The 25,392-nt window shown below is 40.6% G+C and overlaps 1 protein-coding gene across 1 annotated transcript in view; it reads left to right on the top strand.

The window, feature by feature from the left end:
- Lonp2 (lon peptidase 2, peroxisomal) overlaps positions 1 to 25,392 on the top strand; it is a 101,062-nt gene that overhangs the window by 14,862 nt on the left and 60,808 nt on the right. The window contains exons 5-8 of the mRNA XM_008822626.3: positions 1,338 to 1,501; positions 3,179 to 3,273; positions 11,658 to 11,916; positions 17,578 to 17,719. Coding sequence (XP_008820848.1) covers positions 1,338 to 1,501; positions 3,179 to 3,273; positions 11,658 to 11,916; positions 17,578 to 17,719 — 660 coding nt within the window. The remainder of the gene's footprint in view (positions 1 to 1,337; positions 1,502 to 3,178; positions 3,274 to 11,657; positions 11,917 to 17,577; positions 17,720 to 25,392) is intronic.

The raw sequence follows: 25,392 nt of genomic DNA, 5'->3' as shown, positions 1-25,392 counted from the left end.
TGTAGCCCCAGCTGTCCTGGAACTCCCTATGTAGACCAGGCTGGCCTTGAACTCACAGAGATCTGCCTGCCTCTGCCTCCCGAGTGCTGGGATTAAAGGCATGCGCCACCACACCCGGCTTTCCAATATCTATATTTTTATTGGATTTTTGTACATTTCATCCATCTTATCATATTTGGACCCCCCTTCCCTATTTGCATGCCTTCATAGCCTGCCCACACAATTTCATGCATTCTGTCATATATGTTAAGGCCTATTGAGTCAAGTTTGTGTCCCCAGATGTTTGTCAGTGTGAGTTCATCCACTGGAGCCCCTTAGCTTCACTCCCTTAAAGAAGACAAACTCTCCTTCACCCACCAATGATAAGCTGCTAATAGTTCTTCAGCTACAGCTAGGGTCTCCTGCCCATTTCCCCATTTCTATGCTGGGTTTTTGTCTCATTGAGTTTGCATGGGTCTTGTGCATGCTGTCACCATTGCTGTAAGTTTATATGTGCAAGTCCCCAGAAGTCTGGAAGACTTGTTTCCTTGTAGTCATGCACTACCCCCGGCTTTCACAGTCTTTCCATCCCCTCTTCCACAGTGGTCCCTGAGCCCTGGGTGGGTGAGATTTAATATAGGAGTCATAACAGGAACACACACTTTGCAGTCTCTTACTACACTTTGGCCAGTTGTGGCTTTCTGTGTTGATTGCCTTCTATTGCATGAGAAAGCTTCACTAGTGAGAGTTGAGAGATGTATTAATGTTCTCTGTATCCCCTGTTTCACTGTGTTCCATGAGCCTTAGGTGTTACATTGTAGATACGTCAGCTAGAACTAGGCGTCTCTCAGACACTTATTCTCTGTGTGTGACCAGTTGTGGAACTATCTAATAGTCTCCATCTGTTGCAGAAAAGAAGCTTCTTTAATGAGTGGCGACAGGTATACTTGTGTGTAATATAAGGATTCATATTTAGCATACAGTAAGAAATTGTCTAGGGATGTGGTAGACATAGGTTTTTCTCTATGACCTCTCCAGCCATGTGTATTTGTATTAACATGAACTGAATAATCACATCCATTTTATGTCATTCTACTTTTAAAATTCTGCTCTCTGCATATGTGCACCTGCCTCCTGCTTGTTCTGAACTTTATTTCCTAAAGGTACAGACCAGAGCCGTAAAAGTGTTTATCTGGCACCCACCATGTCCTTACCTTAGCCTAGTACTAGACCCCCTCTCCCTCTCTGCCTCTTCTCTCCTTTCCCCTTATCTTTCTTTTTCTTGTCCCTGTAGCTTAGCTGCTCTTGCAGAAGACCAGTTTCTTTTGACATATAATTTTCTTCTCCTTTCTGTGTAGGTTATAGCAATACGCCCCATTAGGAGGATCACACATATTCCAGGCACTTTAGAAGATGAGGATGAGGATGAAGATAACGATGACATTGTCATGTTGGAGAAAAAAATACGAACATCCAGTATGCCAGAGCAGGCTCATAAAGTCTGTGTCAAAGAGATAAAGAGGTAAATTACGACAGGCGTTTTCATTCATCTGTGTTTTCATTTTGCTTACCAATGTTTTTTTTGGGAGGGCGGGTGATCTTTTTGAGAGACTGTCTCCCTGTAGCCCCAGCTGGCCTCTCTATGTAGACCAGGCTGACCTCTGCTGGGATTAAAGTCGTGCACCAACACGCCCGACTTCATTTTGCTTACTAATGTTAATGTGTTACTTATGAAGCCTTGCTTGTGCTGCTTTGGGTTACAGAGTAAGTTATTTGTTGTTTATTCACTTTCTCTTTTCTTATGCTTATTCAGTTCTTAGACCATCTATTCACCGTACTTTCCCATTGCCAACTTGTGTCTCTTGGGGCCTTCTAATTCTTGGCAAATGCTTTCTCCCTCTTAATTCCTCCACATAATCTAATTTTTAAAACATTATTTTATTTATTTTTTTTATCTTTTTGAGACAGGGTCTCTTTATAGCCCCAGATGGCCTGTAACTCACTATGTAGACCAGGCTGGCCTTGAACTCACAGAGATCTGCCTGCCCTGCCTCCCCAGTGCTGGGATTAAAGGCGTGTACCACCACACCCAGCTAAAACATTCTTTTAAAAAAAATTTTTGAGAGGGTCTCTGTGTGTAACCCAGACTGGCCTTGACATTGAATTCTTAATCCTGTTACATGCAGGGATTATAGGCATGTACCACCATGCCCAACTATTAAAACATTCTTTTTTAAGGAAATATTTAACTATTAGTTTTATTTTATGTGTCTAAGTGTATTGTGTGCATGTGTTTAAGTGCACCCATGTCATGCAAAGCCTGTGGAGGTCAGAAGAAGCCGTCGGATCCCCTGGAACTTGAGTTGCAGACAGTTATTAGCTGCCATGTGGATGCTGGGAATCAAACCCAGGTCCTCTGCAAGTGCAGCCAGTGCTCTTAACTGCTGAGCCATCTCTCCAGCCTGTAAAATATTCTTAATACACCAGAATCAACACCCAAGGCCTTGTGTATGTTAAACATGTGCTCTACCACTGAGGTATATCCCAGCTTTGGTTTTTTTGTTTGTTTACTTTCTGTTAGTTAAATCCAGAGGAAGGCTGAGGATGTAGCTCAGTTGTAGAGTTGTGGCTAGCATACACCAGACCCTGGGTACTGCGTTCCCATTGCTGCAGTGAATGAATGAATGAACTGCAGGAACTGTCAGTTTTTCTCCATACAGGGAAAGTACAGAGGAACTTAATGACAAAATTAACAAAATAGGATATATGGTTGAATTGTATTTTCAGGATAGCCTCAAGATTTACTAGAACACCATTTTTTTTTTCTTTACATTACAACAAATATATAAAATTTTCCCTAGCTAGGGGCTGGAGAGATGGCTCCAGAGCACTGGCTGCTTTTACAGAGGACCTGGGTTCAGTTCCAACACCCACATGGTAACTAAGAACTCTAGTTCTGCAACTCCAGTTCAGGGGATCCAGCACCTTCTTCTGACCTCCAGGGTCATTGCAATACTGGGTGCACTTACATAATGTAGTCAAAACACTCATACACATAAAAAATAAATTTTTTTTCATTAATTAGCTCTTTAAAACCTTTGTTTAGATTTGTTTAAATATCCATAAGGAGATACTTTGATTTTCCAGTTATTACAGACTTAATCTCTGTTCTTGAACCTATGTATTCTTTCCTTCACAGACTGAAAAAAATGCCTCAATCAATGCCAGAATATGCTCTTACTAGAAATTATTTGGAACTTATGGTGGAACTTCCTTGGAACAAAAGTACCACTGGTGAGCTAACAAAATAAGAACTGGCTTTTAGTCTGATTGTCATTCAGAAAGTTCATGCACATTTTCATTCTACATTTTATAACAGGGCATGATAGTATATGCCTGTATTCTTGCACTCAGGAGAATCCCAAGTGCAGAGCTAGCTGAGGCGACATTGAGAAATCCTGTCTCAGAAAAGAACAAGGAGCTGGAGAGATGGTTCTCAGCAGTTAAGAGCCCTGCTGCACTTGGCAGAGGACCCTGGTTCCCAGAACCCACATTTCGGCTAACAGCCATCTTTAACTCCAGTTCCAGGGGATCTGACACCCTCCTGGCCTCCATGGGCACTTCACACATGTAGTGCTCTTACATATGTGCAGGCAAAACACTCATACACATAAAATAAGTATTTAAAAACATAAAAATAAGTATTTAAAAAGAACAAATTTTACTTTGAATTAATTTAAAACCACTTTATTGAGATTTGGTAGCATATAAAACGTTGCACATATCTTGTGATTACATCCTGATGAAATTAGAATCGTATCCTTGACACACCATCCTCTAGACCATAAATATACTCATCACCTCCCAAAGTCATCTCCCACCCATAGTATTATAATTGGCTCTGTGTGTGTGTGTGTGTGTGTGAGAGAGAGAGAGAGAGAGAGAGAGAGTCAGTACAGTGGTGGTAAGACCATGTTAACATATGGTCTACTCTCTAAGAATGCAAAACAATATTGTTGGCTGTAGGTACTGTGCTATGTAGTAGGTCTCCAGAACTCATTTATCTTGTTTAACTGAATCTCAGTACCTTTATACTATCACATTCCCATTTCCTTCCTTCCCCCACCCCCCAAAGTCTGGCAACCACCATTATACTCTGCTTCTGTGAGTTTTAAATTCTACATGCAATTGAAACCATACTGTATTCATGTAATGCCTTCTCTGTGTTGAAAATAATGGGATGCCCTGACTTTTTAAGTCTAGATATAATAGTTATATAAATATGCCACATTTTCTTCATTTATCTGTTAGTGGACATTTAAGTAGTTTTTGTTTCTTAGATATTGTGACTAATATTGCATTGCATTTTATGAAGGCATGTAGAGACCTCTCCAAGGTCCTGATTTCAATTCCTTTGGACATATACCCAAAAGTGGGACTGCTCAGTCATATTGTAGTTTTATTTTTAATTATTGAAAAACCTCTACTGTCTCTATAGTGAATGCAGTTCATATGCAGACAAACGTACACAGGGGTTTCCTATTTCTCCACAGTCTCACCACCAGTTGAAGTAATTGGTTTGGCTTTTTTAATTTTTTTTGAGACGAGGTCTCCCTGTAGCCCCAGCTGGTCTGGAACTCACTATATAGACCAGGTGGGCCTTGAACTCACAGAGATCTGTCTGCCTCTGCCTCCTGAGTGCTGGGATTAAAGGCATACACCAGCCAGCCCGGCTTGTTTTTTCATTTTGATTTTATGTGTATGAGTGTTTTGCCTATGTGGACATTAGTTTACCTATGTCATGCAGCGTCCACAGAAACCGGAAGAGGAAGTCAGAACCCCCAGAACTGAAGTTACAAACACTTGTCAGCTGCCATGTGGGTTCTGGAAACTGAACCCCAGTCTTCTAGAAAAGCAGCCAGTGCTCTTAACTGCTGAACCATTTCTCCAGTCCCTGTTTGTTTGTTTGTTTGTTTGTTTGTTTGTTTTTGAGACAGGGTGTCATGTAGCACAGTTTGGCCTGGAACTCACTATGTAGCCAAAGAAGATGTTGAACTTCTGATCCTCTTGCCTCCCTGTCCAATACTGGGATTATGTGCCACCATATCTGACAAGCTTTCATTTTTTTTTAAATAGCCATCCCAGCCAGAACAGTGTGATTTTTGTTTTGTTTTAAATATGGTCATGATGTGTAACCCAGGCTGGCCTCAGACTTGGGGGCATTTCTCCCTCTTCAGCCTCCTAAATACTGGAATTGCAGGCATGCATCACCATGCCTAGCTCTTAATTTTGCTTTTAATGACTTGCTTAAGGTCATATCAAAAATAGTCATTGCCAAGACCAACTCTAGAAATTTTTTCTGTTTTCTTTTGAGAGTTTTATACTTAAGTCTTTAATCCATTTTGAGTTTATTTTTCTGAATGGTGTTAAGAATCCACTTTCATTCATCTGTATGTGCTAGCTGGTTTTCCCTATCCGATTTGTTTGAAGAGATATCTTTTCCCTATTGTGCAATCTTGAGGCTTGTCCTAAATTGCTTTCTGTTGCTGTGATAAATACCTTATCAGAAGTAACTGGAGGGGAAATTGTTTATCTCATCTAACGTCTTCAAGGGAAGCCAGGGCAGGAACTAAAGCAGACACCATGGATAAATGCTGCTTGCTGGCTTGCTTTCTCTGGCTTGCTCAGCTACCTTTCTTATATAGCTCAGGCTCACCTGCCTGTGGAAGATACCAACCACAGTAGGCTGGGCCCTCCTAAATTGATTAGCAATTAAGAAAATGCCTCACAGACACAGGCCAGTCTGATCAAAGCAATTTTTCATTTGAGGCTCCCTGTTTCCAGGTGGCTCTAGGTTTGTGTCAAGTTGATAGCTGAAGCTAACTGTGGTGTTTTACCCCCTTGTCTACCTTGACACACAAATACATCACTTTAATCCACAGCCTTTCCTTTCTTGTTTGTCCCCAAGATCTGATGTTACTATCATAATATAAAATACAGTACAAATTTTAAAGTACCACAGTTTTTAAAATTTTCAACACTATTAAGTACAGTGTCTCTTTAAAAATCCAGTCTCTTAACTGTGGGCTCCTATAAAAATCAGAAATAAGTTATATACTTATATATATACTCCAAGAGGAAAGAACCAGGGCACAGTTATAAACAGATTAAAGCAAAACCAAAATCCAACAGTGTAAAAAGCTCAGTGTCCAACATCTTGGACTCAAAATCTTCTGAGCCCCAAAGGGCCTGGGCAGCTCCAGTTCTCTGGTTCTACATCTGCAACACACACATTTGTCTCTTAGGCTCATGCTGGCTTTATTCCACACTGACTTTGTTGAATGTTTCACTGACCTGGCATAGCCAGTATGCTGGGGATCTCAACTGCAACTGAGGGTGCACTCTTCTGGTCTCTCTTCAGGGACTCTGACTGTGCCACATAGTGACAAGCCTTAGCATCTCTCCATGACCCCTTCAAACCTGTAGTTTTCTTTTTTTTAAAAAAAAATTATTTTTTATATTTTATTTTATATGTATGAATGTATTGCCTGCCTGCATGTATGTAAATGGTGCAGTGGCTGTGGACGTCAGAAGAGGGTGTCAGATTCTCTTAGAACTGGAGTTACAGGTGGTTATTAGCTGCCATGTGGGTGCTGGGAACTGAACTCAGGTCCTCTGCAAGAGCAACCAGTGCTCTTAACTGCTGAGCCATCTCTCTAGCCCCCAAACCTGTAATTTTCACACTGCCAAAATCAATAACATGTGAGAGACTCTTACACATTACCAAGTGTGCTGGACAGCTTCAGTTGTCAACTTGACACACCTGGGTAGAAGGAGCCTCAATTGGAGAATTGCCTCCATTGGACTGGCCTGTGGCCATGTCTGTGGGGTATTTTCTTGATTTTTGAGTGATGTGGGAGAGCCCACTGTGGGCGGTGCCACCCCCTGGGCGGATTGTTTTGTGTTATATAAGAAAGCCGAGGAAGTAAGTCAGTAAGCAGCATTGTCTGTGGCCTGTGCTTCAGCTCCGTGATCCAGGTTCCTGCCCTGAGTTCCTATGTTGGACTCCCTCAGTGATGAACTGTGCCCCCGGAGATGTAAGATAAAATGTACCCTTTCCTCCCCAAGTTGGCATTGGTCAGTGTTTTGTTATAGCAATGGAGAACTAGAACACCACGTTTGGCTTCCACTTGAGATGCTATTGTAAATGGAATTGATTCCTTGTTTGAACAGTTTATTATATCTGTAGAAACGAATTTGTTGACTTTCTTTTTTTTAATATTTATTACTTTTGTGAGTATGATTGTATCACCTGCATGTGTGTAAGTGTACGAATGTTGTGCAGTACCCAGAGAGGTCAGAAGAGGGCATCAGATCCCCTGGAACTAAACCCTAGTCCTCTGCAGGAGCAGCCACTGCTTTTAACCCCTGAGCCATCTCTCCAGCCCCTGTTGTTTGATTTTCTTATCCTGCAGTCTTTTGGGGGGTTATTTTTGGTTGTTTCTTTTGGGTGGGGGGAGACATTGAGACAGGGTCTTCCTGTAGTCCCAGCCAGCCTGGAACTCTCACAGAGCTCTGCCTGTCTCCACCTCCTGAGTGCTGGAACTAAAGGTATGCATCACCACAGCCAGCTCTATCCTGTAATCTTAAAAAAATTCCTTTATTAGTTCTGACAGAGTTTTTTCAGGCTTTTACTTTTTGGGGGGTGGGAGGATTCTTTTAGAGACAGGGTCTCTGTAGCCTCAGCTGGTCTGGAACTCGCTATGTAGATCAGGCTGGCCTTGAACTCACAGAGAGCCGCCTGCTCTTCACACCCCCACCACCAAGTGATGGGATTAAAGGTGTGGAACACTACACCTGACTCAGTCTTTTAATTTGTTTTTTATATGTACAATGAAGTTTAAGGCGGGGGGACAGGAATAAGAAATCAAAGACCAAAGGATTCTCAGTTCTTCCACTTTATCCTCCAATGTCGATACTCTGTTTTCCATTTCATTCTTTCTAGTGGTGAGGCTTTCTCCTGTTGTTTCAAGTTGGCTTATTGAATTTTTACTTCCTTCATTTCAGTCTGAATTTTCATCAGTTTCTCTTTTGTGAATTCAGTCAGAAGTTTATCCCTGACTTCTTTTTGTTCCTTGATTTGTTTGTGTGTTCTTTAAATTCGTTGAATTTATTGATCATGTTGATGATTGTTCTTTTAAATTCTGTGTCCTGGGTTATCTGGGGGTTTCCTTGTAGGACTCTTCTACAAGACTGGTGGAGTTTGGTGGGAACATGCTGTTTTGGTTTTCCCTGTTATTTTTTCTGTTGTGATTTTGGCATGTGGATTTCTTTTGTTGTTTGTGATTCTGGTATGAAACTCAAACCTCTTTTGTTGAGTTGAAGTGAACTTTTGTTTGTATTATTGGTGTGCCTTGGTTGTTTTCATATTGGTTATATAAAGCTGGTTGGTCTAAGTTTCAGGTTCTCTCATTTTTTATTTTGGAGGGAACTGATGGCTTCAGAGCAGCTACTCAGGAGTTCCCATAGAGGCCCAAGTCAGGCTCAGTCAGGTACACTCAGGCTTCCTTTTAATGTTTGGACCCCTTCTAGTGAGTGCTCAGAGCACAATTTGGGAAGTTCACTAAGTGGAGACTCGATTTTGGCACTCTTAGATAGTCTGCTGAGTTTTCAGCCTCTACACCAGGCCAGTCTTTTAATTTTAAAAATTTATTTATTTTTTACTTTATGTGTATGACTGTTTTTCCAGCATACATATAAGTATATCTATGTCATGCAATGCCCACAGAAGCCAGAAGAAGATGTCAGATCCCTTAGAACTTGAGTTTTGTATGGTTGTTAGCTGCCATGTAGATGCTGGGAACTGATTGGTTGGAGTGTTTAGAATTTTGTATTTATATAAACAAGATCATGTCCTCTTTTTAATGCTTTTTATAACCTACTGAATCCAATTAGTGCTGTCCCTATGGACATGGGCATGAGGTCATCTGCTGGAACATGGGCAACCAGCTAGTGGCCATACCCACAAAGAATGATTATTCTCTCTCCCCTAGTAGCCATCAGCTATCACTATCTTCTCAGTTAAGGGTAGGAGCCTTGTGATCCTCTCTCTCTTCCACACTTAAATTTTGAACAGCTTGATTTTGTGTAGGTCTTCTGCAAGTAACCACAGCTGCTATAAGTTCATTAGTATCTAGAAGACAGCATTTCATAGCACTCCTCCCCGTCCTCTGACTGAGCATTCATAGTCACTTTTCCTCAGCACTTTCAGCAGTTACGAGTCTGTGCATTAAGTACTGCCCACTGGTAAAAGAACATTCTCTGACCAAGGTTGAGAACGGCACATCTATGTGGGTATAAACATAAATATTTAAAAGGCACTTTGACACCCTGGCTGTTTAGCAGAATGACAATAGTGGATTCCACCCTAGAGCCTTGAGGGGAGGGGTAAGTGGGTACATGTATGTCACAGCACATGTGTGAAGATCAGAAGACAACCTGTATGAGTGGGTCAATTCTCTCCTTCCACTATGTGTCCCAGGGATCGAACTCATTTAGTTAGACTTGGGAACAAATGCCTCCACCCACTTAGCAGTCTTGTCTACCCACCATGGCCTTTTGTAGTGTTCAGGTGAGGACTAAGTCATAGTAGGGTTGAGGTGTCATTTTCCTCTGTGGGACTGGTATTCAGAGCTACCAGCTCTATCTGTAGTCTTCCTACTCTCATCAGTAACAGTCGTTATCAACAGACCCCTGGCTGGTCCTCACCTGCTCTGCCATTTGGTACAGTGTTCTGCTCCTGGCCACCCTACCCTGGGTCAGCTCCTGCCTTATCTGTGAGTCCACAGCTTTCTACACATGTTGTGAGACTCTGCATGCCTGGACATCTTACCCTGGGTCAGCTCCAGCCACCTCCATGGGTCCAGAGCTTCTGCCCAAAATTTGTTGAATTTTTATCATGAAAAGAAAGTGAATTTTGTCTCACACATTTTTGAGATTGTATGATTTTTATCTTTGATTGTACTGATGTAGTGCAGCACATTTGTCAATTTGTGTGTGTTAGAGAGTCTGCGTATGCTCGCTAAAAATCCCCACATCCCCACATGATCATGGCCTACAGGTCTACAAATCTTTATTTTATTTTTATTTATTTTTATTTTTTTGGCCTTTTTTGAGACAGGGTCTCCCTGTAGCCCCAGCTGGCCTGGAACTCTCTATGTAGACCAGGCTGGCCTCAATCTCACAAAGATCCTGCCTCTGCCTCCCGAACCGTGGGATTAAAGGCCTGTGCCACCATGCCCAGCTCCTATTTAGATTTTTATAGACTAGATTGGGAACCAAACTGACCTATTCGCCCCCTCTTCTTTCACTGAGAGTGTGATTGTATAACTATAATAGGCCCTAGTTGTCCAGCTGGTGAGTTTATTTTGGCTTCCATAACTTAGTATTGAATTGATGAATGTCTTAAGAGCAAAAGCACATCAGTAGCCTGATGAAAGCCTTTCTCTAGGGCAGAGCCTAACTCTAGCACTTGTCATGGCACTATGATGTTTTAAAACCTTTCTGCTGACCACAGATTAGCTAAAGTGAATTAACAACAGGTATATGCAGAGATTTTCGAGGAATGCACAGTGTGTGCTTGCATTTAACCAAGTATTTGTGACTAAACTAAATTGTCAGTATAGGAAATTGGTTAAACAAATATGGATAATGAAATAATAACTACTAAGTTAAAATGTTACTGAAAAGTATGTATGTTGTTGAAAGTTACCTAACAGATTAAATGGAAAAAACAAAAACAAAAAGACACTTTACAGAAGTCCCCATAAAATCTCATTTTGAGGGGGCTGGAAAGATGATTCATGATTCAGAGCTCATGCTGCTCTTTCAAAAGACCTGAGTTTCATTCCTGGCATCCATGTCAGGTGGCTCACAACCACCTGAACCTCTCGCCTCCCAGGGTTCCTTCACTCACGTGCCTATAACCTATACTCACACACTAGACAATTATAAAATTTTTTCATTTTGGGAAACAGGTATTAAACTCACACTCCTACCACATGAAACAAAACACCCAAACAGGGGCGTGAGATTATGGGTGATTGTTTTCTTCTTTTTTATTACTGTCTTTCTAGCTTTTCTAGGATGAAGGTATATAATGTTATTATTGTAATGAGAAAAAATACTCTAATTTTTTTATTTCATTTATTATTAGTAGCGGGGTATGTGCAAGGTCAGTGGAAAACTTCATGGCATTGGTTCTCTCCGACACATTCATGGCTGTTCTAGGCTCAAACTTGGGTTGTTAGGCCTGTGAAGTAAGTGCCTTTATCCACCAAGCCCTCTCACTAGCCCACAACTCTTTTTCTCAAAGGAAAAAAAATGTCAGCACGATAGAATATAGAAAAAATTATATCCCCATAAGAAATAATGTAAGAGTAGAAAATCATTCCAAATAAAATCATATGAGCACGGGTTCTCATTAGGTAATGTCTCTGGAGACGTTAACTTAAACACAATAACCAAACCAAGTATAGGTTTCTTTGAACACTTATTTAGAAATATCCAAGTCTGTTCTTACCACTTTATTCTAAATAATATTTATTAAATATTATTTATTGAAAGTCTTTTCACTTAAAATTCCAAGTGCTTAAATTACTTATTGGGTTGTTTGACAGACCACCTGGACATTCGGGCAGCCCGGATTCTTCTGGATAATGACCATTATGCCATGGAAAAATTGAAGAAAAGAGTTCTGGAATACTTGGCTGTAAGACAGCTGAAAAACAACCTGAAGGGCCCAATTCTTTGTTTTGTTGGCCCTCCTGGAGTAGGTAAAACAAGTGTGGGCAGATCAGTGGCCAAGACTCTGGGTCGAGAGTTCCACAGGATTGCGCTTGGAGGGGTGTGTGACCAGTCTGACATTCGGGGGCACAGGTAAACCACTGCTCTGGGTTCATCTCTGATTCTATCTACTTCTCTTTCACTGACTGGAACCCTCAGAAGCCTAGGCATAGCACATACATACTTTCCTTGAAAGGGCTGTTGGGCCTGGCGTGGTGGCTCATGCCTTTAATCCCAGCACTTGGGAGACAGAGGCAGGCAGATCTCTTTAAGTTCAAGGCCAGCCTGGTCTAAATAGCAAGTTCCAGGCCAGCTGGGCCTACAGGGAGACCTGTCTCAAAAAGACCAAAAAAAAAAAAAAAAAAAAAAAAGAGGAAAGAAAAAAGAATAATTTCAGAGCTAGGAGGAAGTAACCTTTGAGAACAAATTTGCCCTGCCTATCTGGGTTGCATGAAAGAAAAAAGTATAGCTTTTCTAAAAACACTAAACTATAAGAGTGTTCTATTTCATTAACCTATATCATTTAAGTTAAATTTGCCTGTCCTGTTGTTTTGTGGTTCTCTCTGTTGACTTGATTGTAAGATGCTTTAGGGAAGCCTGGACCTGAATTTTGTGGTTTAAGAGTTTCATAACAGTTGTAAGTTGTGAGAAAACATATCTAGAGTATATGTGTTTGCCAATTTTGGAAGAAATGCTGGGGATATAGCTTAGTGGTACAGCAGGGCATGCAGAAAATAAAAAATGTAGAAAATTTAAACATAGAAACCATGAACTGTGTGTAAAAGAATATGAGACATTTTTAATATCTTATTTTTCCAATTGCCTTAATTCACAGGGATTACTGACCTTAGGTAGGAATGAGAAGCTGTTTCAGACCTTTGTCTGAGAAATGGCTATTTTAATGCCATGGTGGTCCATGCCTGTAATCCTAGCACTTAGGAGGTAAAGGCAGGAGCGTCAGGAGATCAAGGCCAGCCTTAGCAACATACTAAGTTTGAGACCAACCTGGACTACATAAGACCCTGTTTCAAAATAAAAAAAAAAAAAAAAGGTTATTTTATTATCTTTTATTTACTTATAAAAGAATCATTCTAAGACTAATAAATAAGGAAAGAGGATACACATCAGGGCAGGGCACTGATTGGAGTCAGTCTTTCCGACAGTATCAGAAGCTCCCTTTGTTGCCTAGCCTTGTTCTCTCATGTGCCACTAGAGGCTGCGATATGCTTCATAATGAAATTGTCCTTACTTATGGATCCACCATGGAATAGCTGGGGCTGAAATCTTCTGATCTTAGCTACAAAAACTTTGAGGAGATGTTCACATTCACGTGACTTGATTTGTATCCTACATCGTTTTGTATTTCCTTTCTCATCTGTAGTGTTAATACTGTGTGTTGGATGGAGTTTGGCAAATGTTGGGGAGACTTTTTGTTGTATGTACATGATCTATATGGAATTTGTCTTTGTTCCTTTCCCCATGGGTACTGATTATTTGGTAGGACCTGGTAAGTGCTTACTCTGTGCCTGGCACAGTGAATGTTCTCCAAACCTTAGCTTTATTATGATTTTAATTCTAAATTCTCAGAAAGACAGACTTAGTAGATAAATGTATATAAGCCTCAATCTCACTTCTCATAAACTTTAACTCCTAAATTGCATTCTAAAATGTTTCCTATTCTCAGTGTTATTATTTATTTAAGAGACTTATAAAAAAAATTGTCTCATGCCTAGTAGTTAATGTAGGCTGTCATGAATCTCATCGCTCTGTCTGTGTGTCGGGGTAGGGTTGAGATGGGGTTTCATGTAGACTAGTCTGGCCCTGACTTTGCTACCTCCCAAGTTCTGGGATTACAGACATGCAGAGTCTCATTACTTCTTACAGACAATGTTGGATTTAAACAGATCTCTGTTCTATTATTTACAACTATAAGTTCTTTAGAAACGTAGTATATTTAGAGACTGTGATTGCTGAGAAGAAAAAAATACTTAGATTTAGCTGTGAATTCAGCTTGACTTTAGCTCCATCTTACCAGTGCTTAGCTCTTCCCTGGCCATTTCTGTTCCAATAGTTCATTCAGCACAGCCTGCCCCTGTGCTGTTGGGGATTGCAGGCCGTTTCTTCTCTAAATCATTAAAACCTAGTTGGGGCTGGAGAGATGGCTCAGCTGTTAAGAACACTGACTGTTCTTGCAGAAGACCCAGGTTCCAATCCCAGCACCCACATGGCCGCTAACAACTGTCTGTAACTCCAGTTCCAGGCGATCTGATGACCTCTTCTGTCCTCTGTGGGCATTGCACACATGGGTACACTTACCTACATGCAGACATAACACTCATACACATAAAATAAAAATAATAAATAAAATATTTTTTAAAAAACCTAGTGGCAGTTTTTATTTAGAAGCCTGTTTGGAGACACATAAACAGTGAAGTGTGGTAGTTAAGATGGAGAAGCTGGGGCAGCGTGTGCGTCCACATCAGTTCTGAGTAAGGGACTAGGAGGGAGGAAGAACGGTGCAGGAGTGTCACTGTGGAGTTTGTCTTTGTTCCTTCCCCATGGGTACTGATTATGTGGTAGGACTTGGTAAGTGCACAACTCTAAATGTCCTCTGTGGGAACATGTTGTTCCCTGTGACCCTGGAAGCCTTTGGGAAACACCCAGGTCTTGGCATTTTGAGTACTGATCACATGCTGTTGGTTGAAGTTCATGAAAAGTTTTGTTTTTCCTTAGCCTCTGAGTAGGCACCACTGTGCTACAGTCTCAAGATAGAAGGGAAAACACTGCTTTATGTTATCGCCCTTGCTTAGTCCCAATTATGTCTGCTTTCCCATGATGGAACTCCACCATTGACTAGTAGCACCTGTTTTTATCAAAACAAGATGCTAAAAGGTTGGAGATGGATTCCAAAAGCAGCCAAAAGCAGTGTTTTCATAGTTCAGTGATAATGAGGCAGGAGAGAGTTCAGAAAGAAAAAGAAAGGCTTGGTGACTTGGTGAAAATTAGCCCATTGCTTTTCTTCATATTATATGGCTAAAGGAAGACTGGAATAATGCTTCGCTCTAAATTGGCTCCTGCAGCTTTCTAACCTCAGCATTTGGGTTTGTCTCTCTGGGATTTGGGGGTCCAGTTTTTAAGCCATAAAATGCCTGTTCATTAGTTATTACAACTTAAATTTCTATATTTAAATATTGTATTTAAATAATTTAAGCCAGTTCACAGAATTCAATATAAAATACTCATTTAGAGGCTGAAGATTTATGAAAATGTTTGCAGAAATCTGTTTTTGTTTTCTTTTCATGTAGGTGCATGTGTGTTTGCATGTGTAACTCCAATTCCAGGGGGATCTGATGTTCTCTTCTGGCCTCTGAAGGCTTTGCACGACACAGATGCACTTACATACCTGCATGCAATACACTCATAAAATAAAATATATACACATAAAATAAAAATAAATATTTTTTTAATTTAAAAAAACACATCATTATGATAGATTTCAGATCAATGTTGATATTAATTCTTTGAAATAATTTTACTACCTGTAATACAGGTTGTAAAACAATTTTGTGACTTCCATGCTGGTAAATTTTCATATGTAACCTGAAATAGTAAAGTTATAAATAAATCATCCAGGAGTTGGAGAGGTGGCTCAGCAGTTAAGAGCACTGGTTGCTCTTGCAGAGGACCCAGGTTCGATTCCCAGCACCCATATGGAGGCTGACAACCATCTGTAACTCCAGTTCCAAATAAATCATCCAAAGGAAAAATAACTATAACCAGAGGAATTTGGACTTTTTTTTTTTTTTTTTTTTTTTTGTCTTTTTGAGACAGGGTCTCCCTGTAGCCCTAGCTGTCCTGGAACTCCCTATGTAGACCAGGCTGGCCTGGAACTCACAAAGATCCACCTACATCTGCCTCCCAAGTACTAGGATTAAAGGCATGGGCCACCACACCTGGCAAGTTTGGACTTTTTTATAGACTTTGGGAAACAATGAGAAATTTACTGGGACTTGTTTGTTTGCACTTTCTAGAAAGGGTGCCTGGGATAGCATCATCTCTTTAGGTATAGAATTGTTATCTTGAAATCTTATCACAAGCAGAAAAGAAATAAATCTGACAAGAAATGATCCATAAGGACTGAAGAGATGACTCAGCAGTTAAGAGCACTGGCTGCTCTTCCAGAGGACCTGGGTTCAATTCCCAGCACCTACATGGCAGTTAATAACTGTAACTCCAGTTCCAGAGGATCTGATGCCCTCTTCTGGCCTCCTGGGGCATTGTACAATATGTATGCACTTAGATACATGCAGGCAAGGTTGGGCCTGGTAGCACATGCCTTTTAATCCCCAGCACTTGGGAGGCAGAGGTAATCGAATCTCTGTGAGTTCAAAGCCAGCCTGGTTTACATAGTAAGTTCCAGGACAGCTGGGGCTACAGGGAGACCGTGTCTCAAAAAAGACCGAAAAACAAACAGACGTGCATTCATGCAGGCAAAACACGCATGCACATAAAATAAAAATTAATTAATTTTAAAAAGAAATGATCCATAGAGGTTTTGAAATGTAAATAACTTCCCTTTCTTACCATACTTAAAAAAATCAAAATAATGGTAAGTCTCTGTTCTCTAGAGAAAAAATTTGAAAAGAATTTAGTAACTTCTTCTCATCTTATCTTTTAGTATCCCATTCTCAAAATTTATTAGTAGTAGTATTTTCAGATAAGGTCTCATGTATCCCAGGATGACCTTGAACTTCTGATCCTCCTACCTTCATGTCCCCTTGGATTACAGATGTGCAATACTACATCTGGCTTAGGCAGCGCTGGGATCAAACCCAGGGCCATGTACATGCTAGTTAAGTACTCTACCAACTGAGCCACATCCCCAGTCGCCCACCCTGAAGTCTTGGCTGAACTAATTCCTTATTGTTCACAGAGCTTTGTCCATTGTAACTAGTTGGAGTCTGTGTTCCCCTTCCTTGGGTAAAAGACATTCCCACAGTGTGTTTTCAGACTTTCTCTTTTTTTCAAAGGTCACTTTGTTCTACCCTACTTTGTACAGTCATGTGGCAGAACTGAGGCATGCTCTGTGAATTGGCTTTGTGGCTGTGTGGGTCATGATGTAACTGCTGCTGTTCCACTTCCTACTGATCATTTTCTTCCAGGCAGACACTGTTTATGCCCTTCTAGAAGCCAAATTTGCTGTTTGCCTGGTTGAGTCAGCAAGGTTATAATTAGAATGAGTACGATGCTGTTTACAGTTTGCCAGCTTTGTGAGAGGGGAGAGGTACATCTTTCAGTTTGATAAACATACTTGTTTTCATTTCATGCCACATTCTACATCTGTTTTAATTATGCGGTGATTCTGAATTAGATGTGCTAGCATAGCCTCTAACATTTTCATTCAGTAAAATACCTGACTAAACTTAGTTTATGCCACATAGTGCGTTTGGGTTAGGAATTGTTATCGTCAAAAGGCCAGAACGATGGCATGTTGATATAAATATCTCCTTGCCTGCTCAACTAGAATTGTATGAGACTTAAATGCAGTTCTTTCAATATCATGCAACTTGCAACCAGAATTAAGTAGAAAATTAGAGCTAATTAACCTAATAACTTTTTGGTATATCATAATGCCTTTTAATGCTGTGTTCTGGGGAGAACTAGTGACTTCACAGTCCTGAAGTCTGCTTTCTCAGTGGTGTTGCCCTTGCCTCTTGGCCCTGATTGCTATGACTTTGCTGCTGCTTGCTGTAGGCGCACCTATGTTGGCAGTATGCCTGGTCGTATCATCAATGGCTTGAAGACTGTTGGAGTTAACAATCCAGTGTTCCTGTTGGATGAGGTTGACAAACTGGGGAAAAGCCTACAGGGTGACCCTGCAGCTGCTCTGCTTGAGGTAAGGTCTAGAAAATTCCTTGTGTGTAAAGACACTTGAAAAGTATGAATGAGCATGAATCATATCCAAATCATAAACACTTCAGTGTGCAGTTAATTGTGGGAAAAGCAGTAGGATACAGCCTGAACCATGGAGCCATTTAACATCTATGTAAAAGACACAGAGATTTCTTCTTTTGTCATAAGTCCTGAATTTTTTTTTTTTTTTTTTTTTTTTTTTTTTTTTACACGGGTTTGAGACAGGGTCTCCCTGTAGCCCCAGCTGTCCTGGAACTCAGTATGTAGACCAGGTTGGCCTTGAACTCACAGAGATCCACCTGCCTCTGCCTCCAAAGTGCTGGGATTAAAGGTGTGCACCACCACGCCCGGCTAGTCCTGAACTTTTATGAGGTAAACCAAAATTTTATCCATGCTTATTGTTCATAGATCAGTTGTTATGGGGCCCCCATTCCATTCTTCACGTTGACCTTTTCAAACATTTGTTAATTAGCTCCATTTTCAAAATAGCTTGGCTTAGCTAGGCACAGTTCATACCTGTAAGCCCAGCCACCCCACCCAGGAGGCAGAGGTAGGAAGACTGAATACAGTACCAGGCTAGGCTACTTAGGAAAACCTGGAGAGAGGAGGGGATAGGAGGGCAGGGAGGAGAGAGGGAAAATAAAAACCTGCAAAACAGAAATAGCTTGGCTATATAGACTTCTGTCTGTAGGAAATGAGGATTTTGCCTTTTTTCTTGCCTATGGCCCCCACTTTAGACCGCACATCTTCCTTTACAAGTTTTACCTCTTCTTGGCTACATTGTTGGATGGTTATATAAGTGTTTTTCATAGCTCAGCCATGGAGCGTGCTGATCGCTTTTCATTCCTGTTCTGGTTTTGTTTTCCTGCACATGTGTCTGAAAATCCAATTGTCTTGTCTCATCTGTTTACTTTCACTGATTGTCTCCTTGCAGAACATTCAGGCCCTTGAGTTTCTAACGGTTCTGTTTTGTTAATTTTTCAGTCTAATGCTGTTGTTTTCTACCTTTGTTACCTGGTAGCTTCCTAGGATTGCCTTCCCCTCCTGCCGTGTTGATCTGACTCCGTACCTTACCTTGTTACCTCACTGTTGTGTTGTTAATCCCTCAGGAGCTTCCTGAGAAAGCTTCTGTGGGTGGTGGTTTTAGTTTTGCACATCTTAAAATGTCTTCCTGTTTCCCTCATACTTCATTGATTATTTGACTAGGTATAGGATTCTACTTGGAAATAATTTCCCTGTAAAATTTTACTTTGCCTCTGCTGCGTTCTGGTTCCTAGTGTTGCTATTAATAAGCCTGCAATCAGTTTGCTTCTATCCCACTTTACTCTCTGAAAACGTTTCGAATATTCCGTTTACCCCAGTGGTTGCCTTTTACTGTCCTCTTCCTTGTCGTGGGTCCTTTGGAAGGTTTTCTCTCGTTCTTTTGTTGGTAATACCTTTCCCTCCTGGTTTGGGGGTTTTGTTTTTTGTTTTGTTGTTTTTGGAACTCATACTACGTAGTTGTTAGGCCTTCTGCTGTCAGGTCTTTTCATTCCTGTTGTTCATCCCTTTTGTTTTTTGTTACCCTGTCTGTGAGGACTTGATCACTCAAAAACTCTCTACATGTTCTCTTCTAGCACCCTTCTTTTTCTACAGATAGGTAACTCTGTGAGAAGGGTATTGATTTTAAAAAACAATAATTTTCCTTACCTTTAAAATATTTGTTGTACATTTCTTTTGGTCTATATTTTGTGTTACAGTCTTTAGGTAAATGTTTGGAAAGCTCCATTTGTGCTTTCATATTTAATAGTGAGAAATAAGCTGCCTGGTATGCTGTGAACGCAGGGATGGAGTTCGTTGACTGCATACACATCAGTAGCATCTGGCTGGACTGTATAGCTGAGGAACCTCCAGTTTTAGGTCCTTTATATATAAAGATTTTTTTTTTATGCATATGTGTGTTAAACGCTGAGTCATCCCTCAAACTATCAGTTAGGGCTTTCTCCCAGGCTACTCAGATTCCTTGGAAGAAACTGGTTCTCTTGAGCAACACTGGAGAAGAGTAGGGAAGAAAGCAGGGGTGTGGAGTAGCACTGCATTTTACCACATGTGTACGTGTTTTCAGAATAGGCCACACTCTTCTCAGCTCTGCTTAGTGTCCCCTAGGCTCACTTTCTGAGGAAAATAAACCTTGGTGACTGGAGAGATAGCTCAGCAGTTAAGAGTACTGACTACTCTTGAAGAGAACCCAGATTCATTTCCCAGCACCCATATGGCAGCTAACAACCGTCCATAATTCTAGTTCCAGGGGATCCCAACACCCTCTTCTAACCTCCATTGGCATTGCATGGCATGGGTACACTTAAATACATGTAGGCAATACACTCAAATACATAAAATAAAAATTTAAAAATTAAAAAAAAAAAAGAAACCTTGACTGATAGCAACTGCCTTTAATCCCAGCACTGGTGGGGAGGCAGAGGAAGACAGAGCTCTGAGAGTTCCAGGCCAACCTAATCTACATAGCAAGTTCTAGACCAGCTGGGGCTACAGGGATCTCCTGTCCCAAGGAGGGAGGGAAGGAGAAGGAGGGGAAAGGGAGAAGGAGAGGGAGGGGAAGAGGAGGGGAGAGAGATGGAGAGAGAGAAAGACCCTTAAGTGCCTTGCAACTTTAGGGGAAATGATATGTACAAGTCAAGGGGTATATGTATTTACAATAGGAATTCTAAAACTCGGGACTGGAGAGATGGCTCAGTGCCTAGGAGCACTGGCTGCTCTTGCAGAGGATTAGGATTTGGTTCCCAGCACCTATATAGAAGCTAATAGCTCCAGTTCCAGTGAATCCAATTCCATCTTTTGGCCTCTACAGGCATTGCATGACACAGGTACACTTACATACATTCAGGCATAACACTCATACATAAAAAAGGATGGAGCTGGAGAGATGGCTCAGAGTTTAAGAGCACTGGCTGCTCTTATAGATGACTCAGGATCATTTCCCAGAACCCAGATCCAGGGAATCCAACACTCTCTTTTGACCACTGTGGGCATTGCATGACATGGGTACACTTACATGCATGCAGGCAATATACTCATAAAAATAATATACTCATACACATAAAAATAGTAAATAAAATATTTTTTTAAACATAAAATAAGGGATTCTGGGCATGGTGGCACACGCCTTTAATCCCAGCACTTGGGAGGCAAAAGCAGGCAAATGTCTGTGAGTTCAAGGCCAGCCTGGTCTATGTAGTAAGTTCAAGGCCAGTTGGGGCACAGGGAGACCCTGTGTCAAAAAGAGCAAAAAGGAAAATAAAAAGATAAAAGGGATAAAGGAGAAGAAATCCTAAAATAATTACAGTAAAACGTGTCTTAAGTAAGGATCTTTTCTTTTTTTTTTTGTCTTTTTGAGGTTTCCCTGTAGCTTCAGCTGGCCTGGAACTCACACAGATCTGCTTCCCAAGTGCTGGGATTAAAGACTTGCGCCACCACGCCCGGCACTTAAGTAATGATCTTATAAGAAAAGCACAGATGATACATGCTCACTTTTTCTTGCCTTTTTCTCTTCAGCATCTCAAATGAGGGGGAAGAGAGTGATTAAATGAACAAACTGAACTAAGTTAGGGAGACAAGATCTTCTTTTGTTAATTCTCAGCACTAGCAATTCCTGTTTCTAATTCCTAAGGCATACTTGCAAACAGAGCTCCAAAAAAGTCTTAATGTGTTTATTGGCCTATTGACTTTCTTTTTTTTGTCATTCTCCTAATTTTTGTCTTCGATCTCTTACTGTCCACCTATCCCATCCCCACCCTTGCCATCTGCCACCTGGCTAAGTGCAGCTATGTGGCAGTTCCTAACTGTATCCTAGCAAAACTGCTCTCCATGTCCTCCTTCATACCTCCACTATAGAGTTCAGTGGTGATTGAATTTCCATGAAAATCTTGGACCTGAGTGGGAGAAATACTGTATGAACCTATGACTAACTAATCTCAGAAATTTCCTGTCCTTTCCTGCTGTCCTCAAAGATACTGTGTCAGGGAACTGGCAAAGATATGTCTCAAATCCTGGCACTTGCCCTCTTTTTGTCTGTAGCAACCTACCAAGGAATTCAATAGTCAGGTGTCAAAAGAGAAACCGAGTGAAGTTAGAATGGACAGTTAATAAGAGGACATAGGTGGCCAAAGCATGACATAAACTGCTTATTTCAAATTCAACCAGAGAAGCTTCCCTTTTTTTCCGGGGGGGGGGGGGCTCCTTTTATTGATTTGTTTTTAATTTCTACAACCTTATTGAGACAAACTGGAAAGTGAGCATACTTAAAACATATATTAAGTTTGTGTCTATATATGTATAAATTATGAAACCATAATTAGAAATATTACTTCTGAAATAAAAGATTTAGTAAATCAGTAGAAAAACAGTTGAACTTGAAGGTCAGTTGTTAGGGATTGTGCAATCTGGAAAACAAAAAAATTAACAAAAAAATAAGCACGGTACTAGGGAGGCAGATCATCAGTAAAGTACTTGCCAATAATCTGAGTTCAGTCACCAGAATTGTCATTTAAAAAGCCAGGCGTGCCGGGCATGGTGGCACACGCCTAGGCAGATGGACCTTTGTGAGTTTGAGACCAGCCTGGTCTATATAGTTCCAGGCCAGCTGGGGCTACAGGGAGACCCTGTCTCAAAAAGACCAAAAAAAAAAAATTTTTTTTTTATATCTAACAAAACTGTATTTCTTTTTAAATATAATAGTTACTAATTTTTAGAAAATTTCTTCCATGTATGTAATGTATTTTGATCATATTCACCTCCTGCTTCTCCCCCTAACTCCTCCCAGTTCCACCCCTCATTATGGAAGAGAAATATACTGATTATTAATTTACCTAAGAATTTCAAGATACTCTACATACGTACTTTACGTTCCCATAGTGACTAAGAGTGGTGTGTTTCCAAAAACGAAGCTGGTCTGCAAGATGGATAGCTTGTAAGGCCATATGAGCCAGTAGTAGATTTGAGATCAAAACTTGAAAGTGTAATTTTTCCTTCTTTATGTTGGTTATGTCCTCATGTGCTTCTGGGTAAATTTTGATAGTAGAACTTATAACATTTTTTTTAACTTTAAAAAAAAATATGTATATGTATATGCATATAAGGTGTTTTGATCAAATCCACGCCCACTCCCTCCCCTCTAACTCCTCCCATGTCTCCCCATCACTTTTGTCTGACAACTTCATGTACTCTTTCTTTTTTTTTTTTAATGGGGCTTTTTGCTACTCTTAACAGTCCCTCCTCTGAAGAGGTAACCCTAAAATCTTTTAAGGATTAGATACAAGCTCCCAAATACTTTCGACATTTTTGGTCTTTGGAGCAGAGTATATTGCTAACAGTCCCAAGGACATTTTAACTCTTAGCTAAGAAACTGGCTATTTTCCTTTGGGATCTTTTCGCCCTAACTGTCTAGCCCATTCCTACCTCCTCTTATCACACCATCCTCTGAAGAGGTTACCCAAATTGCCAATAGGGAATTGGGACGCAGACCGCTCTGGCTTCTTCAATGCTGAACAGTGATGCAGGGTGTGGCAACCAGGGTACCCCTTCAGTGGGTCTATCTAAAAGACTCCCAGATTGCATAACTCTTATCTGTAGGGAGGAAAAGAAAGTCCTTGACTGGTGAATTGAAGATGTGAAGGAGAAGTAAAGGCAAGAGTAATTAGCATTACAAGTTCTAGACAAGGTACCAGAAAAAAGTCACAACAGGGAAAATTTCAAATGTTCATATCAGAGTCCATTGGAATTTCTTGACGAGAGCTTCCAAAAGCATCCCTCTATTATGTTCCTCCTCATTTTTCTTTTATCGGCCAAGGATGGACTAGAGAGTGATGGATTCAGGATTTGTTTTCAGGCACTTTGATAGCTGTTGGAGTGACTAGAATCAGTGTCAGTCCCCTCTCAAAGGTTTCTAGATAGGGGGAGAAAACAAATTTAGCCATCGTTTTAGAACAATAGTGGGCTGTCTCCTTTAGCCACAGGTGGGCACTACAGTATTGAGACCAAGATTTGAAGTCTTACATCTGAGCAGCACTTTCTGGTTAGAAACAAAATCATCAGTGAGAAATAATTGTCTAAATAACTTTTGTATGGACTTAAGCCTAATGTCTGAGAAGTGTAATTCCTTGAACTCTTAAAGAAATATACTAATCACTTTAATCTTTGGTTATACTTTCCTTTTCAGTGTTTAAGACCATACAGTTGGTCCAAATAAACCCAGTTTACTTTTACTCTTCAGGTAGTTTGAGAATCTGTTCCTCAGGAGTCACATGGGTTTGGGAGGAGCCCCTGGCTCCTTTTACCAGTTCTGCCTATGTGAAGATAAGTCAAAGGTCCTGTTCGACCATGGCTGGCTTTACGTGGAAGCATGGAGGAAATGTTTCCTCTGAGTTGACCCTCCTCTTTGTAGACTGGACACTGGTTCAAATCCATCTGGTGAGGTCTCCATGGCCTCCCTGAACAAAAGGACAGGTGACTCACCACAGTTAAAGGACATTTTGAGAGATGCTCCATAGTCCCCTGGAACTTAGTCAACCTTGGAGGGCAAGGATCAAAAAACTGTCCTTTAAGTCCCTCTGACCAGATTAGTATAGTCCCCAAAGTATGGCTCTTAAACATCCAAAAAGGTTAGTTCCACCAGTCTGGTACTTTTAATTACCTTGTGCTCTTTTAGGTAAAGCTTGGGCAAAAACCAAACATTCTCAGATAAATCTTGACTAGACATATATTTTGTTCCTTAAACTAGTTGACTAAACTATGACCTTAGAAATTTTAGGATTATGTGTATATTATTTTTGTCTCATCCTTTATATATCATAACAAACCTACACAGACCATTATCACTTGCTTAGGCTTTCTCATTTTTTCTGTCCATTTTGGAAAATACCTCCATTCCCATATCCTTTTAACATCTTTTACATTCTCATTTTTTTTGATAATTATGAGACTTAATAACATTAACAAATAAATTTTCCATCTGTTGTAAGAATTCTTTTCCTGGGGATATTAAGCAACATTTATCCCCTTCTAAGGTTCTAGTGACAAACCAATGTTTGATTAAAGTTTTCCTGGGGAACCAGTGATTTACTGAGCTTACTTACTGAGATAACTGAGGTGTATGAGTGACCTGAGGGTATGCATACTGGAAAGCCTTTACCCAGCATGGGTCATGCCTTCTCCTCCTAGCCTTCCCCAGATTATATACTTTAGCCCTCCCCAAATCCAGGAGACCATGTGTGATTGGGGCCAAATTATATACAGTGGGCTGGGAAGAGTGGCTGGATACTCTGGTGAGGGTCCAGTGCCCCTGCTTACCCCTCCTTTAATGAAGGCCAACAAGCCCAGTTGTGATGATGTTTAGGAAGTAGGCACAGCTGAAGTCATGATGATGGTAGTTACATGCAGAAGAGACTGCTGTACAGCATCATCTTATTAAAAGGACATGGAATTTGAAAGGATTTGGTGCTAGGATCCACATCCAATAAGGTTGATTGCACCAGTCTGATACTTTTAATTATCATGTGATATGTAGATAAGGCTTGGTTAAAGAACCAAATATTCTCAGATAAACATTGACTAGATTTATATTTTGTTCCTTAAACTAGTTGACTAAACTATGACCATAGA

The sequence above is a fragment of the Nannospalax galili genome, unplaced genomic scaffold, assembly GCF_000622305.1.
Source record: "Nannospalax galili isolate Female #2095 unplaced genomic scaffold, S.galili_v1.0 scaffold108, whole genome shotgun sequence".
In the NCBI taxonomy this organism is placed as follows: Eukaryota; Metazoa; Chordata; class Mammalia; order Rodentia; family Spalacidae; genus Nannospalax; species Nannospalax galili.
This window is presented reverse-complemented; position numbering and strand designations above follow the sequence as displayed.